This window comes from Macadamia integrifolia, chromosome 2, assembly GCF_013358625.1.
Source record: "Macadamia integrifolia cultivar HAES 741 chromosome 2, SCU_Mint_v3, whole genome shotgun sequence".
Lineage (NCBI taxonomy): Eukaryota > Viridiplantae > Streptophyta > Magnoliopsida > Proteales > Proteaceae > Macadamia > Macadamia integrifolia.
Genome location: NC_056558.1, coordinates 40,187,568 through 40,205,163, shown reverse-complemented (window position 1 = coordinate 40,205,163; position 17,596 = coordinate 40,187,568). Strand labels below are relative to the sequence as shown.

The window sequence follows — 17,596 nt, the reverse complement described above, 5'->3', positions numbered from 1 at the left end:
GTGCACCATTTTAGATCATAATTTGCATCAAACATTTCCATCTGGATATTCTTTCCAAAGAAAAGTACATTTTGTTCGGTAATAGAACTCGTATCCCTCTTTTTTGTAATCTAGAGGATAAAATTAAAGATCTTCTGAGATTAGGTCTCCCCATTAATTTTTCCTTGAGATAATAGAGCATCATCCACATACTAATGAACAACTGCATTACTAACCTTTCAAAAAGTAAGAGTTCCCAAAAAGAACAAATGAGAAAGCTGAAACTTATATATATTTTTGTTAGAAATATATACCCGATGTTGAGAATTACATGACCGATATTGTTGAGATGCACTCCTTGGTTGAAGCAAGACGAATTGATGAAGAAGATCAGTATAGATTGTTGAAATCAATGAACCAAACAGGTCGAGTCGTATCACAAATAGATACTCTCCTAAAGGTCTGAAACACCCCTATATTAGTACAATTGGGGATTCCTACTTTTTACCTCCAAGATAAAACAACCACTGATCTTTGTCTGATTGTACATAGACTATGATCCTTTGGGAGAGTAAGGCTAGGCTCAATAGTTCAAAAGAATAAAACCAAACAATAATAGAGAAAACCAAAAAACTTGTTTGAAGTAGGGATTGTCTTACTATATATAGGAGAAGAAGAGTCACCTCCAATAGGTGCTCCCAAAAGCCATGTCTCTTCCATAACACATGTCTGTTGACCATTCAGACAGGCTTTCCAATAGTCACACCTATTGGTCACTTAGGTGCCTACTAGGAGGAGACAAACCTCTCCAATGCACACTTTGATGAAACAAAATAATATTTTGAATCTTCAAGTTTTAAAACTATTAAAATATTCCAACAATTTTTCTTTTTCTTTTTAAGGTAAATTCATAGTTGTCTAATAGGCGATGCCATATTTTGTCATGGTGCTAGGCAAGCCAACGTGTTGGAGGGCTACCTAAGCGCTTAGGCAACAAGTCGCCCGCCTTATGGAGAACAAGGAGACCAAGTCTTATTTTTTATTTTCTAACATTATTTAGTATGATACATATACCTTGTTGATCAAAAAGAAAATTAAGGCACATCATCATCAAAAATAAAAAATAAGCCACATTAAATCATAAAAAATCAACATTAAGTCATAAAAAATCAAAATCTAGAGAAAGGTTCTTATTCTATAATAAGTTTGACAAGTCAAATGATTTTATTTTTATGTGAGACATTTTGTAATAGGTAGAGGCCGATGGTTTTAGGTTTCGATTGAGACCGTCGAAATTTTCCACATTTCCACAGTATCCCAGGACTCCGATACCAAATACCATGTGACTTTTAAAAGACACTAGTTTCAACCAAAATTCCCACATTTCGACCCGAATGTGGGAATTTTTGAATGGACCAATGGGTTCGACCTTTTGGGTGGAACTAGCCTTTATAATACCTTATTAAATGGGAAACCAAGCCTTCTTATTTCAAAATTTCGACCCTCTCTCCATATTTCTTCTCTGTGAAGTGGGAAACTTGGGAAAACACTCAAATTTTTGCCCCTGTACCATCAAAACTTCATTTTAAGCTTAGATCTTGCACATTCATAGCAAATTTACCTAAGGGAGGGAGCTTGGAGTTAGCCAAAATTAAGATACCTATCGGAGGGTATTGTATCGTATCGGAGATCCGCTAATGATAAGCACATAAATGGATAGGAAACACTTTTTTATACACTTTTGCATAAAAAATTTGTTAAAAAAAGCTATTGATAACATTTATTATGCATAAACACTAAATTGAGGGTATCGCACTAAGAATTCAAGGTTTATAGTTGTCCCATAAATGGAAAATCCTTGTTCCCAACCTTGATTTCCATTTTAGTTAGAGAGAAATATGGCTGGCAGCAACTTTGGAACAAAAATCCCTAAAAAAATTGTGTTTTCTGAAAAATGACCCATGTTGGCCATTATATGACCGTAACGCACTGTATCGTACCGTATCATACTGATATGCACCGATACGTACCGAAAAATACCAAAATGTACATTTTTCCTCAATTTTATATTTTCCATAGAGTATCAGTACGTATCGGTGCATATCGTATCATATCGGTGTGTATCAGTATGTATCATAGGATACAAAGGATTTTAAATATTTCATGTATAGTATTAGTAAGGGCCAATACAGATACGTATCGGTCGATATGGTACGATACGTACCGATACCTAAAACCATTCCCATATTCCCCAAAAACCATTTTTTTTATAGAATATACTTGGATACTCTACTTGGAATTGACCGTTGAGTGTTAACTGTTGACTACTAAGTGTTGATTATTAAGACTTGAGATTTGAGAGATAACTCACAATTATGTAATATTATTATTTATTTTGGATCCTTTACTTTATGTTTAGTTTGTTGTAAACTTTTAATCATGTATTTCATGTTTTTAGTTATAACTTATATATGCACTTATGTAATATAGTTTCAGTCAATGACTCAATGTACATTAGCAAACTTTGGTCAACACCACAAGTATGACTTTAGGTGTTTTCTCCATGGAACACTATTTATGTGAATGGGCTAGAAATGTCTAAAATAGGATGTACACAAAAAATCAGGCTAAAAAAAAAACACATTTTGGGGGTCGAAACCAAAGTTTCCACCAAACCGAGAAAATTTTCCCGGTTACCTCAAAATTTTTCAGATTTCGACCAAAATTTCGGTCTCCCCAAGGGTCGAAACCTGATATTTGAACCTTTGGTAGAGTACAAAATCAGCTTTCCAACAAGTCTAAGATTACTTAAATCTGAGTTTTAATGACAAAGTTATATACCGGCCAAACTTATTTTAAACTGTGTGAATGCTGTTAAAATCACCTAAATGAAACAAAATATTATTTCACTGGACTTTCGGTTTTTAGTAATTTTTTACCATGATAATATTTATAAAATTTTCAGAATTGAGAAAAACCCTAGCATTTGAAAGTTGAAAATCGCCCATACAACAAAAAATTTAGTTTTTGTTCTTAGATTGGGGTGTTGACTTTTTATCCTTTTAGAATTTGATTTTTTAACTATTTTTATCAGATTCAAACAGAGGGGTATTTGCTTATTTAAGAATAATATCTAAGTGATGTGCCTTGCAGTAAGGCGCCAATGCAATAAGGCAACAATTGCCCAGACTCCAACTAGGAAGCCTGGATGCCTAGTCGCTACCTAGGTGACGCTTAGGCGACCCTTGTTCAATTTTTTTTTTGACCCTCTCCAGCACCTTTGGCTGCCTAGACGGCAATACAACTATAGGTAAATTACATTTGGAGTACCTAGCGTTTAAAGAAAATACAACCGGGGTACCTTACGTTTGATTTAACATGCTTGGGGCACCTCGTGTTTCAAAAATATCATGTTTGAGGTACCTCATGTTTCATAAATGTTATGTTTAGCATACTACACACACAAAAAAAAAAGGCATATTTTTTTCTCCAATTTTACCCATAGATACTATATTTGGCTTTTTCCTCCTCTCTGGCCGATCTGCCACCCAGGTTTCAGGTTTCAGGTTTCGGTTTCAAGCCTAATTTCAACCAAGTCCAAAACCGAAATGTTTTGACTAAAACCTGAAAAATCAGTCGAAACTTGCACTTTTTTTCTGCAAATTTCAATAGATGGTTTCGAGGGCCAAATGACAACATTAGATCTTGAAACTTCTAGAACAGCCTATTTTAAGTTCCCTAAACATAGCGGAACCCTTAGATTATAAAAAATACACCCAAAATGACAGTTTGACTTCAGACCTTAGGTTGGTAGTGTACGCTATATACATTCTCTAATATGGCTTATTCCACACAATGTTTAGTACGAGAACTCATACAATTCAAGTAAAACAACTTAAATATGTACTAGGGATGATAGACATCAAAGTATAAACTATTTCAAAAATCATGCATCATACTACAACAATACTTTTTTAAATTCAAATAATTTTCAAACCAAAAATATATTTTTCCCCTAATTTTCTGTAATTTTTCAAAATATCTTTAAAAAGTTAAAATAATTAATTTTTGGACCAAAAAAATGACTAAATGAGGTTGAAGATCAGCCAATGGTGTCATACATATAAAAAATAGGCTCCAAACGCAAAGTATGAACACTATTTTTCACAATTTTGTTGCAATAAAATCATTTTTTTTTTCAGAAAAAGAAAAACAAAAAATGAATTTCGGCTCTATGATGTCATAGATCGGGCTGCAGCCTACAGTGTGTAACATGTAAGAAATGTTAAGCACCAAGTATTTATCCTACTTTTTTTTTTGTTCAAAAAATAGTGTTTGGGGAAATCAATATACCTCCAACTTTGAATCTTGCACAAAATCTTCCAACAATGCAGTAAATTGCTGCTTCCACTGCATTCCTTTATTGTGCAAGCACTGTTTCCAACATTGTATGGCAATGTTTGGCCAAGAATGCAAGAAAACAGTGTTTTTCAAGGGGCTGTGTCGAAACTAGGCAAAGTACTCGAAATGGGTATTTATAGTCAACTGAAATATTGGCGAAACTGTACCTAAGATTCGCCGAAATATTGACACTTTTGAATATCGCAAGCTGTTTTGTTTCGACAACCTGTGAAATTGTGTACGATGTCTACAACACCCACGACCAATGAGGGAGAGATGGAAAGGGGAGTCGGAGAAGACAGAGAGTGTGGGAGACAGTGCAAGTGGGAGAGAGAAACAAAGCAAGGGAGGGGGTTGGGGAGGGAGTGGAGGGCAGGGAGTTGCGAAAGGGAGTAGGGGGTTGGGGTTGACCCAGTAATTAGATAGGGGAGGGGAGGAATAGGAATAACCATGGCGAGGGCTGACAAAATACCAATTTGTAATAGGTGAGGAAGCTTACCTGTGAGAAGAATCTAAAGAAGCAAAAGAACTTGATAATAAGAAAAACTCCCTTCTGTAAATAATCCTACACGGTAACAGAGTGCCCAATCTGGTCGATAGAGGCCATAGGACAATTTGCACTAAGTCTACAGGTTCTGGTGAACACTGCTTCGTGAAGAATCTTTGCAACCTGTCCTCCATTAACATGCAATCTTTCTTAGTTCTTTCCCTCATTCTCTACCCTTCTCATACTATAACTTGTTACTGAGATTCCATTTGAAGAAACTCAGAGGCTAAGCGAGGAAGCTTGGCTTCATCTCCTCTCATTCAATTCAAAACCATCTTAGGAGGTTAGGGTTCTTAGAATCTGTCTACACAGTACATTGCAGTTTGGTTGCTGTAACTGTTTATCTGAAACCTTTCTTCAAGGAAAAAGAGAAAAAGTCAAGGAAGGAATAAAATGCTCTATGAAGCGCATCAACACCGGTCCTACACATGGCTTCCTCACTCGAAGGATTCGTTTCCAGAAACTGACTTGGCCCTTCACATCCCGAGGACCAGATCAATTACCTTGTGGCTTTGTCTTCGAATTTGTTGTCTCCCAATGACTATTCAATCAAGAGCATGACCAGAGGAATGTCGGAGAGCAATCTCCTAGAGCTTACAATGGAGCCAAAGCCACAGAAGCCACCGAAGCAGAAGATTTTAGGTTGAGATCTTTGCAAACTGTCCATGATATCAGTGGAAGGAGAGGAACAAGAGGTGGTGGCTCCTCACGAAAAAGAATACAAACTGGATTGAGCAGCTCAGTCTCATCCTCTATTGTGGAAAATAAAGAAAGACTTCAAAAAAGCAAAGATAAAATAGGAAAATTCATACTAAAATTCATACTACTTTTTTTGTTTGAAAACAGGAAACATTGATAAAATAAATCCAGCAATAGTAGAGAAAAGCAATAGTAACAGGAAAATTCAGCGATAGTAGAGAAAAATCTTTGTGTCGAATAAATCCAGACTATGAACAAAATAAGCAGTAAAGAATACCAACTGCAATCCAAAACTATCATAGCAGCAACAACATCATAAGCCCCTTCTCAAGGAAGGCAAGTAATAAGTAGTATTCTTCACAAAGAAGACAGATAAAATTGCAGCACAGGTCGCTGTGAACCACTAGTAAAAAAAATAAAACATAAGTTGCTGGGAAACACTGATAAAGTTCAGCATATTAAAATGCAGCATAGGTTGTTGTGAACCACTGACTAAATGCAGCATAGGTGGCTGTGAACCACTGATAAAAGCATAAGGTTTCTGGAACAGGTTTAAAACCAAGACTTTCAACAGCAGAGATATTGACTCAGATCGCAACAGGTTCGAAGCCCAAGTTTTTTTCTCAACTAGAGTTTCATAGCCAACCTTTCCTTCTTCATCTTCATAGCTCTGATACCATGTGACAAAATCAAGGAGAGTGTAAACCAGAATCTACGAAGAGAAGTAGGAGAGAAGAATGAAACTGAGAGAGAGAGAGAGTTGGAAAAGAGGAGAGAGGGTGAACACGATAGGAGTGGAATGTAATAGAATGCCTCTATAATAAAGCAACCTAGGAAATGCACTAGACTGATGTGTATTCGAATCATAGGAGCTACTAATCGCCCATATGCACATATTGGTGACATTATTGTTGTTGTAATCAAAGATGCAGTGCACAGTATACCTCTAGAGAGATCAGAATCAATCAAACCTGTAATTTTACATAGTACAGAACTCAAACGTGACAATGGTATAATTATATGTTGAAATGGTTTTTCTTTATCCATGGGTGATGAGTTTTGCTGTATTATTTTTTCTCTCTTTGGTAATGAATTATTTAAAAAAAAAAAAAAAAAGTTTTTCTGTATTGGGTCTGTTTATATTTATAGAAGCTTTATTTTGGTACTTATCCTAATTGTAGGTTTAGTTTATGCATGGTGAAAGGGGGCAATGGAATGGTCTTAGCTCCTGAATATTCAGACAAGTTTACTTACAATAGAAAGTAATAACCAAGACTAAGTCTAACTACAATAAGGGCAAATAACTAAAGAAGAAACAGGACATAAACCTAAACTCTACAACTCAACATAGCTCATGATAGGAGCACTCCCCCTAACATGAGTAATCTTTAACAAGAACAATGTTGATCATAGAAATATACACAATTACATCTAGAGAAGAGTGCTACAGAAATCTATTTTTACAATAGGAAAAGTAATCATTATTTTCTTCATTTGAATTGCGTAAAAATTAATTTGTCACAACTCATTTAAACATTCACATTTAATATATTCTTATTATAAAAAAAAAAAAAAAAGGATCATACAGACAAAAACAATCCATCAAGAATCAAGAGCCCTATTGAAGTTCATACCTGACCAAATTAGTGAGAATTTGCCGAATCCTCAAAACATCACCAATGACCTAAAGTTTGGATGCAATATTTTGAAGTATGTCAGAAAACACAAACTTTTGAATATGAATAAGATGCACATTTATACAACTATGAAGAATGAATGTTTCAATTGAGGAACACATGCTAGCTTAAAACAACCTTTTACCAGAAGAAAAATATCTTTAAATGGAAGCTCAAAATGATTATGTTATTCAGAGAAGAATCACAAGGAATTTAAGCTCTAATAGTTAAATATGATACCAAAAAATGGCAATCAAATTGAACAATGTGTAGCACATCCGAATCTGTAAGGTAGACGATGAGGCTTCCCATGAAAATGGCAATTTTCATATCATGTTCATTCTCAGTTAATGTGTAACATTTTGTACTTCTTCTATGCTATATATGAGCTAAACGGTTTGGTAGCTTTGCTAGATACTGGATTTGATTGCGTATTAGATGAGTAAATAGCTCATTATAGACAAACTATATGGAAGCAGAACAGGGGCAGGAGTTTTATGATCACTATTATAGCTACTGAGTACCTTGGACATAACTGTAAATAATGTGATTATCAAATCCCAGTTGATCATGTGAATCAGTATTGCTTGTTGGATTGAAGTGGCAGAGATGGATAGTTAACACTGTAAGTGACTACCCTTTGGACAAGAAGGTTTAGGAAAGTAGAACTACTCTGATTTAATACACATTACTAAAGGCTACTCCAGTGGACCAAAAATTATTTTGGGTTGACATAGTGCACATGTTCTAATTTCATCAGATCTACTGGATTTCTTAGTCCACCAACTTACTGATTTTCAAGGTGTATAATAGATGGGTACAAATCATCTCTATAAATGTCGAGAAGTGTGTTATTAAACGCGTGTTAAAAAATATAATATTTTCAAAATAAAACAGCATAATAATGTATTGATAGGTCTTCCTAGTACCTACTAAAAAAAACTAAAAGTATATTTTCTAAGCTCTGAGATTGTAGTTTTACAGAAATGCAATTTGATTTATGAATAGTGGACTTTTTTTCTCTTCTGAAGGAAGGGGGAAAATGGAGGTCTTCTACAGTAGCTGCATTTGATTTTAGAATCTCCCCATCAAACAAAACTTAGGGAAGGCATTTAGTGTTAAAAGACAGATTTAGGTTCGGTGTAAATGAAGTAGACACAGAATCAATATTAGACTGCAGATTGTTCCCCGGAGGCCAATCCAGAAAGTGTAAAAAGAGAAAGGCCAAAAGAAAGTATATCATTTCGCAAAGTAGGTAAAATCCCTATGCAAGAATGGTATGCTCTACATTAACGAGGCTAGGAAACCCATTGCAAGAAACAAGCCAAATAGTATATTTCTGCCTAAAAGATGGTATCCGAATGTAAATATGGGATACTCCACATCAAACTCAGGTCCTCAGGATCAAAGAATCCTGTATGCTGCAGCCAATACATTTAGGAGGATTGAATCATTCTTGGCCAACACAAACAGAGATAGGCAACATGTATTGGTAGTTTGGTAACAGCCAATCCTTCAAAAAGGTGTTAACTGGTTAGCCATTGATTCCAGCAGAAATTTAAAACAAATTGGGAAGTGTTACTGGAGTAAGGGTTTCAGTTTCACCCTAGGTAATTTTAATGAAGTGATTGTGATGAAGATTTTTGTTCTGTGCATCAGAAATAATAAACTCTTGGCCCCTATTAATAATACCCAATGTTTATGCGATGATGTGCCGTGATACAGCACAACTTATTGCTATATATATAACCTATGCATCACAATAGAACCATCTAGTAGCTTGAACCTGCCCGTCTTACAGTTCAGGCCCAAGGGTAAACCCTGGTTACACGCAGCCACACCTAACCCGTGTTAACATATCAGTCACGGGGAGACACAAGCTGGAGTCGTCTGTCAACACAAAGCGCCTTTCGACCAGCGGAGCTACATCCAGGGTGTTGCCGATACCTCTAATCATTGGCTTTACCCGATAAAACTGGCCCGCGGGCTCCAGCTATCCCGAGGGAAACTTTGGAGGGAAACAGGGGTCCCTCGTTATTTAAAAAAAAAGGCATTGGGGGCGCTACGCCCTCGACCTATTCTCAAACTACTTATATAACCTTGGTCACAAGCCATCCGTCAAGGAGTCTTCAAACTACATCTTTCAGCTTGTAAATGGCAGGATATGGATTGGGACTTTTAGAAGTTCTAGATTGTTGATAACAATATATATATATATATATATATAAGCAACATAATATAGTTCACTACTAGAGTTCAGAACCAAATATCTGCATAAATAAATTCTTGTTTGTTACCTGATTTTAATAACGCATGATTTTACTCCAGATTTTATCTAACTAAAGATTAGGGACATAATAATATTACAACCATATGGTTTGTTTCAATGATTTTTTATATAATGTATTAATATGTTTTTAGATAGTGTATTAATGTGCTATATAATGACTTCGACTGATTGAACTTATTAGATTGAATTAACTTGATTTATGAATGTTATTCTACATACCAGCAGGCTATGAAATTTACAACCATGGTATGATTCACATGTTTCAAAAATTGGTGAAAATTCACCAATTTGTATGATGGTGAAATACTGAAATAAAAATTAAGGTGAGTCCATGGATTCCTAAATTTCACTTCAGGAAATAAATCACCAATTACTTCAATGATACTTGAAATATTAAGCTTAGCTTTTCTTAAGAATTTTGATTTATCATTTTCTTTTTGAAAATTTCACAAAATCAATTCACACTTACAGGCCTGAGAATCTGAATACTTCTGTGCTGTCCTCCAAGTCTCAGTGTGGTAAAGAAAAATCTGTCTTGTGAAGCAGCAGAAGAATAATTTGGCCATGTTTCATACCATCGTAAGTTGTTCCCTCATTGTAAGTATGGTAAATAAAATACTATGGCCATCAAACTCAGAAAAGGGAGACAACTTCAAGCAAGCCCCAAAAGTATGCTAGTCCCTCATTCTCCTCTCATGATTCAAAGACACCTTTGTAGCATTTTGTGTCTTAAATATTTTTTCTTTTCATTATCTATAATTTCATTGAAATTTTCCAGGATTTTTCCCAATGTTTCCAACAATTATCTGAAATTCCTGTAAACGCTGAGACAATGTCCATAAAAATTGGACCTTGATCACTACCAAATTGTATACAACAAAAACGATTTAAATTTATCTTTTCTTGTCAATATTCATATGCTAATCAATTCGACATGCCATTGCTGTTTATATGTAAGTTAATTGTGTGCATATAATGATTTATGAAGTTGAAGAACTCTTTTCTTTGTCTTTTTCCTTCCATGTGTGGCCATTCAGGTGATGAATACAATGAGACACCACACAAAAGAACAAAGTGCATGCTGCCAAACCCTTCCCAGTCTCCCATAATCTGCAAAACTTCTAATCATTCCATTTTAAATATGGAAGTTCAAGATTCAAATTGAACAAAAGTCACTAAGCAATATCCAAATTACTTGGCTTGGGATCGATGGTATGAACATGGTTAAAATTAAGATAGTAAATCATGATATCATATACTTACTAGATTGTCACATTCTTTCTAAATTACGGTACCAAGACTTGTGAAGTTACCTCACCATTGTTTGTGAATCAGTATTGGGATACAAGGACTTTGAATTTCTAGTCATACTGAAATACTAGATATGAACAGCTAGTCACACTGTGATATGAGACTACGTCTGTGTTACAATAAATTATGCATATTCCTACCCTCATTTTGCAATTTCATAACATATGAAAGGGACATAGTTTGAGTATCATCAGACTATATATTTCGAAATTAACTGTCCACCACATATGATTTGCATACCAAAAGAAGAGTATGGAGTACAATAAAATAATCATAAACATATAATAACTATATATATATATATAAAGAGAAGATGAAGAATATCTCACTTCCACAGGAACATCATCCGCTACATTTCCTTCCAAGGTCAACATCTTTTGCAATGATGCTGCTGCAGTCTGGAGTACATGTTTTACCACCTCCCTTGGCCGGAACTTTGTAGCTTCTAACTTCATCGCACCTAAAGGAAACAAAGACGAGCAAAAATAAAAATCCTAGTTTAAGAACTGTGATCATAAAAATAGTATAAGAATAACTAAATCAATAGGAATCTTAAGAGATCTTAAAATAACAACAACAACAACTAAGCCTTTTCCCAACTAAATGGGGTTGGCTAGCAGAAGCTTCATATGACACCATAATCAAACCCAAGAACAAAATCTTGATGAGCTGCTATTGAGCTCTTTCTCACCTTCTGGGTACTCAAAAGGTCTCCATTGATGGGATTTCAAATTCCCATGTCTATAAATACAGTTGCAAGAGTAAGCACTCAATTACTCCTTGAATCTTAACTACAGTGAGCTAAAGCTTAAACTAAACTGGAGGACAGGGATCTATACTGACATGCCCATATCCAATCTTACAAATGAGTGGTCTATAAAATGAGGTTTTCAAAATAAGGATATATCTCAGACCTGATTCAACCTTGGAAAGGTCAAGTATGTCATTAATAAGTTGCAAGACCAAATCCCCAGATGAAATCATGACATCCAGTAACTGTCTTTGCTCGTGATCTAGCTTTGTAGTGGTAAGAATCTCGGCCATGCTAACAACCCCAGAGAGGGGAGATCTTATCTCATGAGACATTGTTGCTAGCATTTGCTTTGCTCTCATTGTTTCCTCTGCAAAAGGAAAAACAGAATCACAATAAGTAAGTATTTCTTGTTTCCCTCAAAGTGCACCAACATGAAATTCAAGAGTACTCACAGATTAGTAAATATATAGGACCTGTAATATGGATTGTTTTATTGAGTTCTGTTTCTTTCGCTTTTTGAACAGCTATCTCTTCTCGAATTTTTGCCATTTTTTCTCTTTTTATCACCTGCATGCATCAGCAACATAGTTTGTCCCCAATTATTACAGTGAGATATGATTGAATGACCACAAGGTTGTTTTCTTTAGGCAACCAGTGTTAACAATAGAAACTACATATGATATACATAATTAAAAAGAAATGAACCAAAATTAAAGACATCAAGCAAAGATTCACAGAAGATAAACCATTCTTAGTGAGAGGTGTGAGAAACTGAAGTGGAACATATTACATGAGACTTGCAACATATGCCTTTTCAGCATCACAGTAACTTCTACAGTCGAAAGGAGCTCATCTCCAACCATACTTTCTATTTCTAGGGCACAAAATAAAGTAAGTTTTCCAATTTTCAGTTCAATACAAACCAAACACCCCAAGATATAAACACATTAGTCTAATGCCCCCAATAACTCAGTCACCATTGACCAAATATCACGTAAATCCACTAGATTCGATCAGATGAAATAGCATTCACGTAATCATGTGAAACTTTACACTAACCTTTTGACCAGATTTCGTGCTCGTCTCAAGCTGAAATTTGGTGAATGAGATGGTGGAGGGGTTTCTACCACATGGCAAGGTATTGTCACCGGGTGACCAGCTACAGCTGGCAAGAAGAGTTTCCCAATTATATGCATTTTAAAATTTTCCAAATTTCGTTTAATTTTGACCACAATGATTTTACCTTCCGTAATCAATACATGTAAAACAATAAAAAGTTACTTGGTATCGAAAATTTTGAAAGTTTGAATACAAAAGTGAGCGCTATCCATTTCTTTTTGTCACTTGAATATATCAGATGGATATGGTTGCATAAAGAAATAAACACTTCTTCAGTTTTTTATCCTCTTCAAGTAATTTCTCCCCAGTGGTCTTTATCGTGTCTAAGCTTCATTTCAACTAGAAGCCATTTTAAGCTATATTCTGTTAAAAAAAAATAAGCTAGTTTCCTTATATTTCCATTTTTTTTAATATAAGAATCTGATTACTTCCATTTAGGTTGGAAAATTAAAAAAAATGGACTCAGAAGTATACAGAAAATATTATTCAGAGCATTGACGTTTGGTTTGTATTCATTAGGGATGTAATTCCAGGCCCGCACCGGCAAGCCTGACCGAGAAAACCAGAAACTGGCGTGGCCCATTTATTAACCGTGTTGGGCTCAAGCCTGGCCCGATTAACATTCTGTTGTTCCTGGAGCATGGGTGCTTAAATGATATTTGACATAAAATAAGTGTCAAAACATAAGGTGACATGCAATGCAATAAGGCGACAGTCTCCTAGGCCCCAGGCAAACCGCCTGGATGCCAAGGTGGTGCCTAGAAACTATGTCCATAAAACTTTGCCCAAAGGTTCTGGGTTTACTGAAACCTTAGTTTTTTTTTTTTTTCTAACATATTATACTTCAGATGATTCAACATACTACATCAACAAGCACAATAAGATACTGCCATGCCACAACTAAGTTTTTTAACTGTTGGACTCCCACAAAGGAACAGGCAACATTTGTGCCAAATCTGTTGATCTCTTTTATGTTACTTCCCCCCTCCCCCCACCCCATATCAATCTATAAGGAAAGTTATAATTTTCCAATCTATCATAAGTAGCACATGAGACAACTCATCACATTTTAACTCAATTGGTCTTCCCTCAAGATATGCCAAAACAGTTTGAAAATCAATTAATTCTTATGAATATGAACCTCATGAGAACTCATCCGGTCATCTCTATAAACTGGCTTATAAGGTGAGGGAACCCAAGACCATATAACGCATACCAAACCCTTTCATAAATGATGTGAGATCCACCCCCCATAAGTCATATTGGATCGTGACAGACCACCACGCTTCCAAACTGATATCTATGGCAGCCTACTCCGGACCGAGGATCGACTACTCTGATACCACTGATACGAATCTTATGAGAACTCACCCTTATAAACCGGCTTATAAGGTGGGGGACCATATCAACCCACACCAAATCCATTTTATAACCGATATGGGATCAGCCCCACCCCCATATGATTGATACGGAATTATAACATCTTATTGTCAGATTATCTTGGGTTTTGAGAATGAGAGAGAGCAGGATATTTGAAGGATAAATTCTTCAACCAAGCATGTCAAAACCAAAGTGAGTAAACTTATGGGCTTTTGGACTTTCTCGAATGCAGCGGCAAGAGGAATCACATGGACATATTTTACATCTCAGACAACATAATCAGGGGTTAATTGGACATAGGTTTCACTGCCTTCGTATCTCTATCCATAGCTACTCTTTTTTTAGGGAGGGGGGGGGGGGGGAGGGCAAGAGATCCATAACTATCTGTATATTGATATTCAGTTTCAGCTCTTGGGATCCTCGCTCATTATGTAAGCTTTTTGTGTATACTTCTGAAAATTTTCACAAAATTTGAACAAGCACAAAAAAAAAAAATTTTACCATTTTGTGATCATATTTAAATGTGACCGTATTATCATGTAAGAGTTGGCAAAACCTGTATCAGACAATACAAATAATAAAATTCAAGAATAAAGTTAATAAATAACTACTACCAGGAAAATGTCACAAAGAACTACACAAACAAGAGATTGCCAAGAGATATGTATCCCAGCATAAAAGTTACCTGATCAGTGAGATCCATTCCCATATAATTCACACCAATTGTTTCTCCTGCCTTGCTGAATACAGGTTCCACATACATCAAAAATGTCTTTTCACCAAATAATTCTGTATCAAATGTAAATTCCCGCTTTGCAGGTACTCCACGTTCCAATACTTCTCTCTTGAAATCCTGAGCTTCCTTAACACCAACTCCAGAAAATATCTCCAAATCCGTTTTCCCAATGATGTCCTGAACAAGATGCACACATTTGAGGGAAAGATAATCTCTGTATGCAAAAAAATTTTATAGCTAATTCCTTAATAATAAACATGGGATGTGCTGCTTCTTTTTTTTCCAAAGTTATTCCTTTCGGGAGAAAATGTGATTTCAGGTTCCATGTGGCAGTTGATTAATGAAAAGAAATAAATTGCAAAAAAAAAAAAAAAAATCAAATCAGATAAAGTTAAGCTTGCGTACTTAATAAAATTAGTTGGTAGCACATTACCTGCTCTTCTAAACTTGGAAAATGATTATAGATGAACCGATACCGCATGTCTTTGTCCTGCACATAAGACAGGGAAGTTATTTTGTAATGTCACTAATAGGTTCCTCAACAAACAGAAACTAAAAGCAGAAAAGAATCACTTTCTTGTCAGATATATCAGTAGAACCAAAAATGATGAAACTTCTATCGTCCTTTAAAGAAATGGAAGTTTGATAATTATACAGGAAACTTCTGATTGGAAGTTCAGCAGTCAATGATAGAAGGTAGTGTGTCCATGTTCAGGAGCATCTTATCACAAAAATATCATGACACCAACATTCTCAAGTGAAACTAAAGAAAGGTGCATGTTCAGAGCTCAGACTGCTCCTAAAACAGCCTGTAGCATAATTAAAAGATTTCACACTCAACGGACTTTTAAACAAGAAAATCCTAGAGACCTGGAGAGGACAAAGGAACGTCTGATGAGAAGGAGAAACCAACAATATGTCTCAGGTGACAGTCGATAAATGACCCAACCTTGGAAATAGAGACCAAAGAGGACCATGATATATAGTTCAGAAACCCCTCTACATCCCATATCCAAATATGGTAAATGGCAGTACGTGTATGACATGCAAAACATCGGATCAAACACAGCAGTAGTAATGTGGACATGGAGTAGTGTGGTTGTGATCGATGGTGATGGTCAGATTAGGTGACAAACATACACACACACACACACACACAAACATGCATAGGCAGCAAGAGATGATGAGATAGGAATGCCTATGATTATTTGTGGGAATAGTAGACGAAAGAAGGAGAAAATTAGTGCCATGAGAGAAATACCCTATGCACAAGATTATTGCAAAAGAAGTCAAAAGCGTTTTTGTTTCTCATTTATCTTTTTATGTGATTTCCTTTTATTTTTTTTTCTTCACCCTGTGAGTGTAATGGCTCACAATCTACAGGAGAAGTGAAGAATATAATGGAAAAATGCTATGATGCCTGGTATAAGATAGAAATTTGCCATCAATAGGAAGACAGTCTTATCATTTTTTTTATGTAAGGCATATCAAGTTTGCACTATTTCCCAAATTTCTGTTTCCTGCTGAGAAAGGTCGGTCAAAATTCTATACTACATATAAGTTTGAGAATATGGTTATCTTGAATCACAAAAGAGAAGCCAGAACAAGGTAAAGGGGAAATTTAAGAGTATTCTCTGTCTGCAGTCCAAATATACTGAAATTATAATTCTGCTGCTGATCCACCCAAAAAACAAAGTTCTAGAATGCAATTACCTGATGGCCAATGACAACTGGTGCAGTCTGGAGAATAAAATGTAAGAAATTATCCGCTCTTTTCAAAATCTGAGACAGTTCTTCAACAGGTGAGGATTCCCTTTGAAGATTTTTTATGCTCTCCTGCAACTTCTGCATGAGCGTCTGTTCCCTCTGGACACTTGCCTCTAGCAGTTTCTCTAGTTGCAAGGCCCGCTGCTTCCAGTACTTACAAGTGTCAAACTCAGCATCAATTTCAAGGCTTTTATTTTGAACAATAATATTATTTTTTCTCCTGGGTAAATCTTCCCATATATCATAAACTCTATCCATAATGGAAATTGAACGCTTGTCACCGGAATACTTATCTTCTCCATAGTGAATATCCTCAAGAATTTCTAATTTCTTGAGCTCAACTTCCTGCCTCTGCTTGTTTAGGATATCCAGCTCTTCATTGAGAAGGCGGACAGCATTAGCCTGCTTATACTCCCAGTGCTTCACAAGGTATGACAACTGACTGGAACCTTTCTCACTATAATTGGTTAACTCCAGGAGGCGCTTGAAATCAACTATCGAAGGTTCCTCTATTAAGTTAACCTCCTCCAACAGATCCCCTCCAGGCTTTTCCATATTGAACTGCTTTCCAACTTTACTTCCAAGATCTTCAGGCCACATCGAAGAAAGGACTTCTACATCCATGTCCATGTCCATGTCATCAGGATCAGTTCCCATCTCGCATTCCATGCAAAGAACTCAAATATCAAATCAAATGCTCGAATCTACAATGTAAACTTGACATCTGAGAAGCTACAGAACACATGGTTCCAGCACTGCCATCTACAATCAGTTCAGTTACACACTTTCCTATCATGTCAGTTCCACCAGAGGAGTGAATTATGAAAGAATGAGATTGTGTTTGATGTCCTTTTCACTGTCTGAAGTCCAGCACCAGGTTAGAAAATCTGTATAAACATAAAAATCAAGATTCATAAGTTTTTTTTTTTTTTTTTTT

General features: G+C 35.8%; 1 protein-coding gene across 2 annotated transcripts in view; it reads right to left on the bottom strand.

The window, feature by feature from the left end:
* The window catches only part of LOC122058994 (probable histidine kinase 1), a 35,912-nt gene that overhangs the window by 16,704 nt on the left and 1,612 nt on the right, over nucleotides 1–17,596 (bottom strand). For both annotated transcript variants that reach the window (XM_042621708.1, XM_042621713.1), the window contains 7 exons: nucleotides 16,606–17,546; nucleotides 15,326–15,382; nucleotides 14,842–15,069; nucleotides 12,131–12,224; nucleotides 11,818–12,024; nucleotides 11,233–11,363; nucleotides 7,261–7,310 (listed from right to left, as the gene is read on the bottom strand). In XM_042621708.1, coding sequence (XP_042477642.1) covers nucleotides 7,261–7,310; nucleotides 11,233–11,363; nucleotides 11,818–12,024; nucleotides 12,131–12,224; nucleotides 14,842–15,069; nucleotides 15,326–15,382; nucleotides 16,606–17,328 — 1,490 coding nt within the window. In that variant the 5' untranslated portion in view covers nucleotides 17,329–17,546. The remainder of the gene's footprint in view (nucleotides 1–7,260; nucleotides 7,311–11,232; nucleotides 11,364–11,817; nucleotides 12,025–12,130; nucleotides 12,225–14,841; nucleotides 15,070–15,325; nucleotides 15,383–16,605; nucleotides 17,547–17,596) is intronic.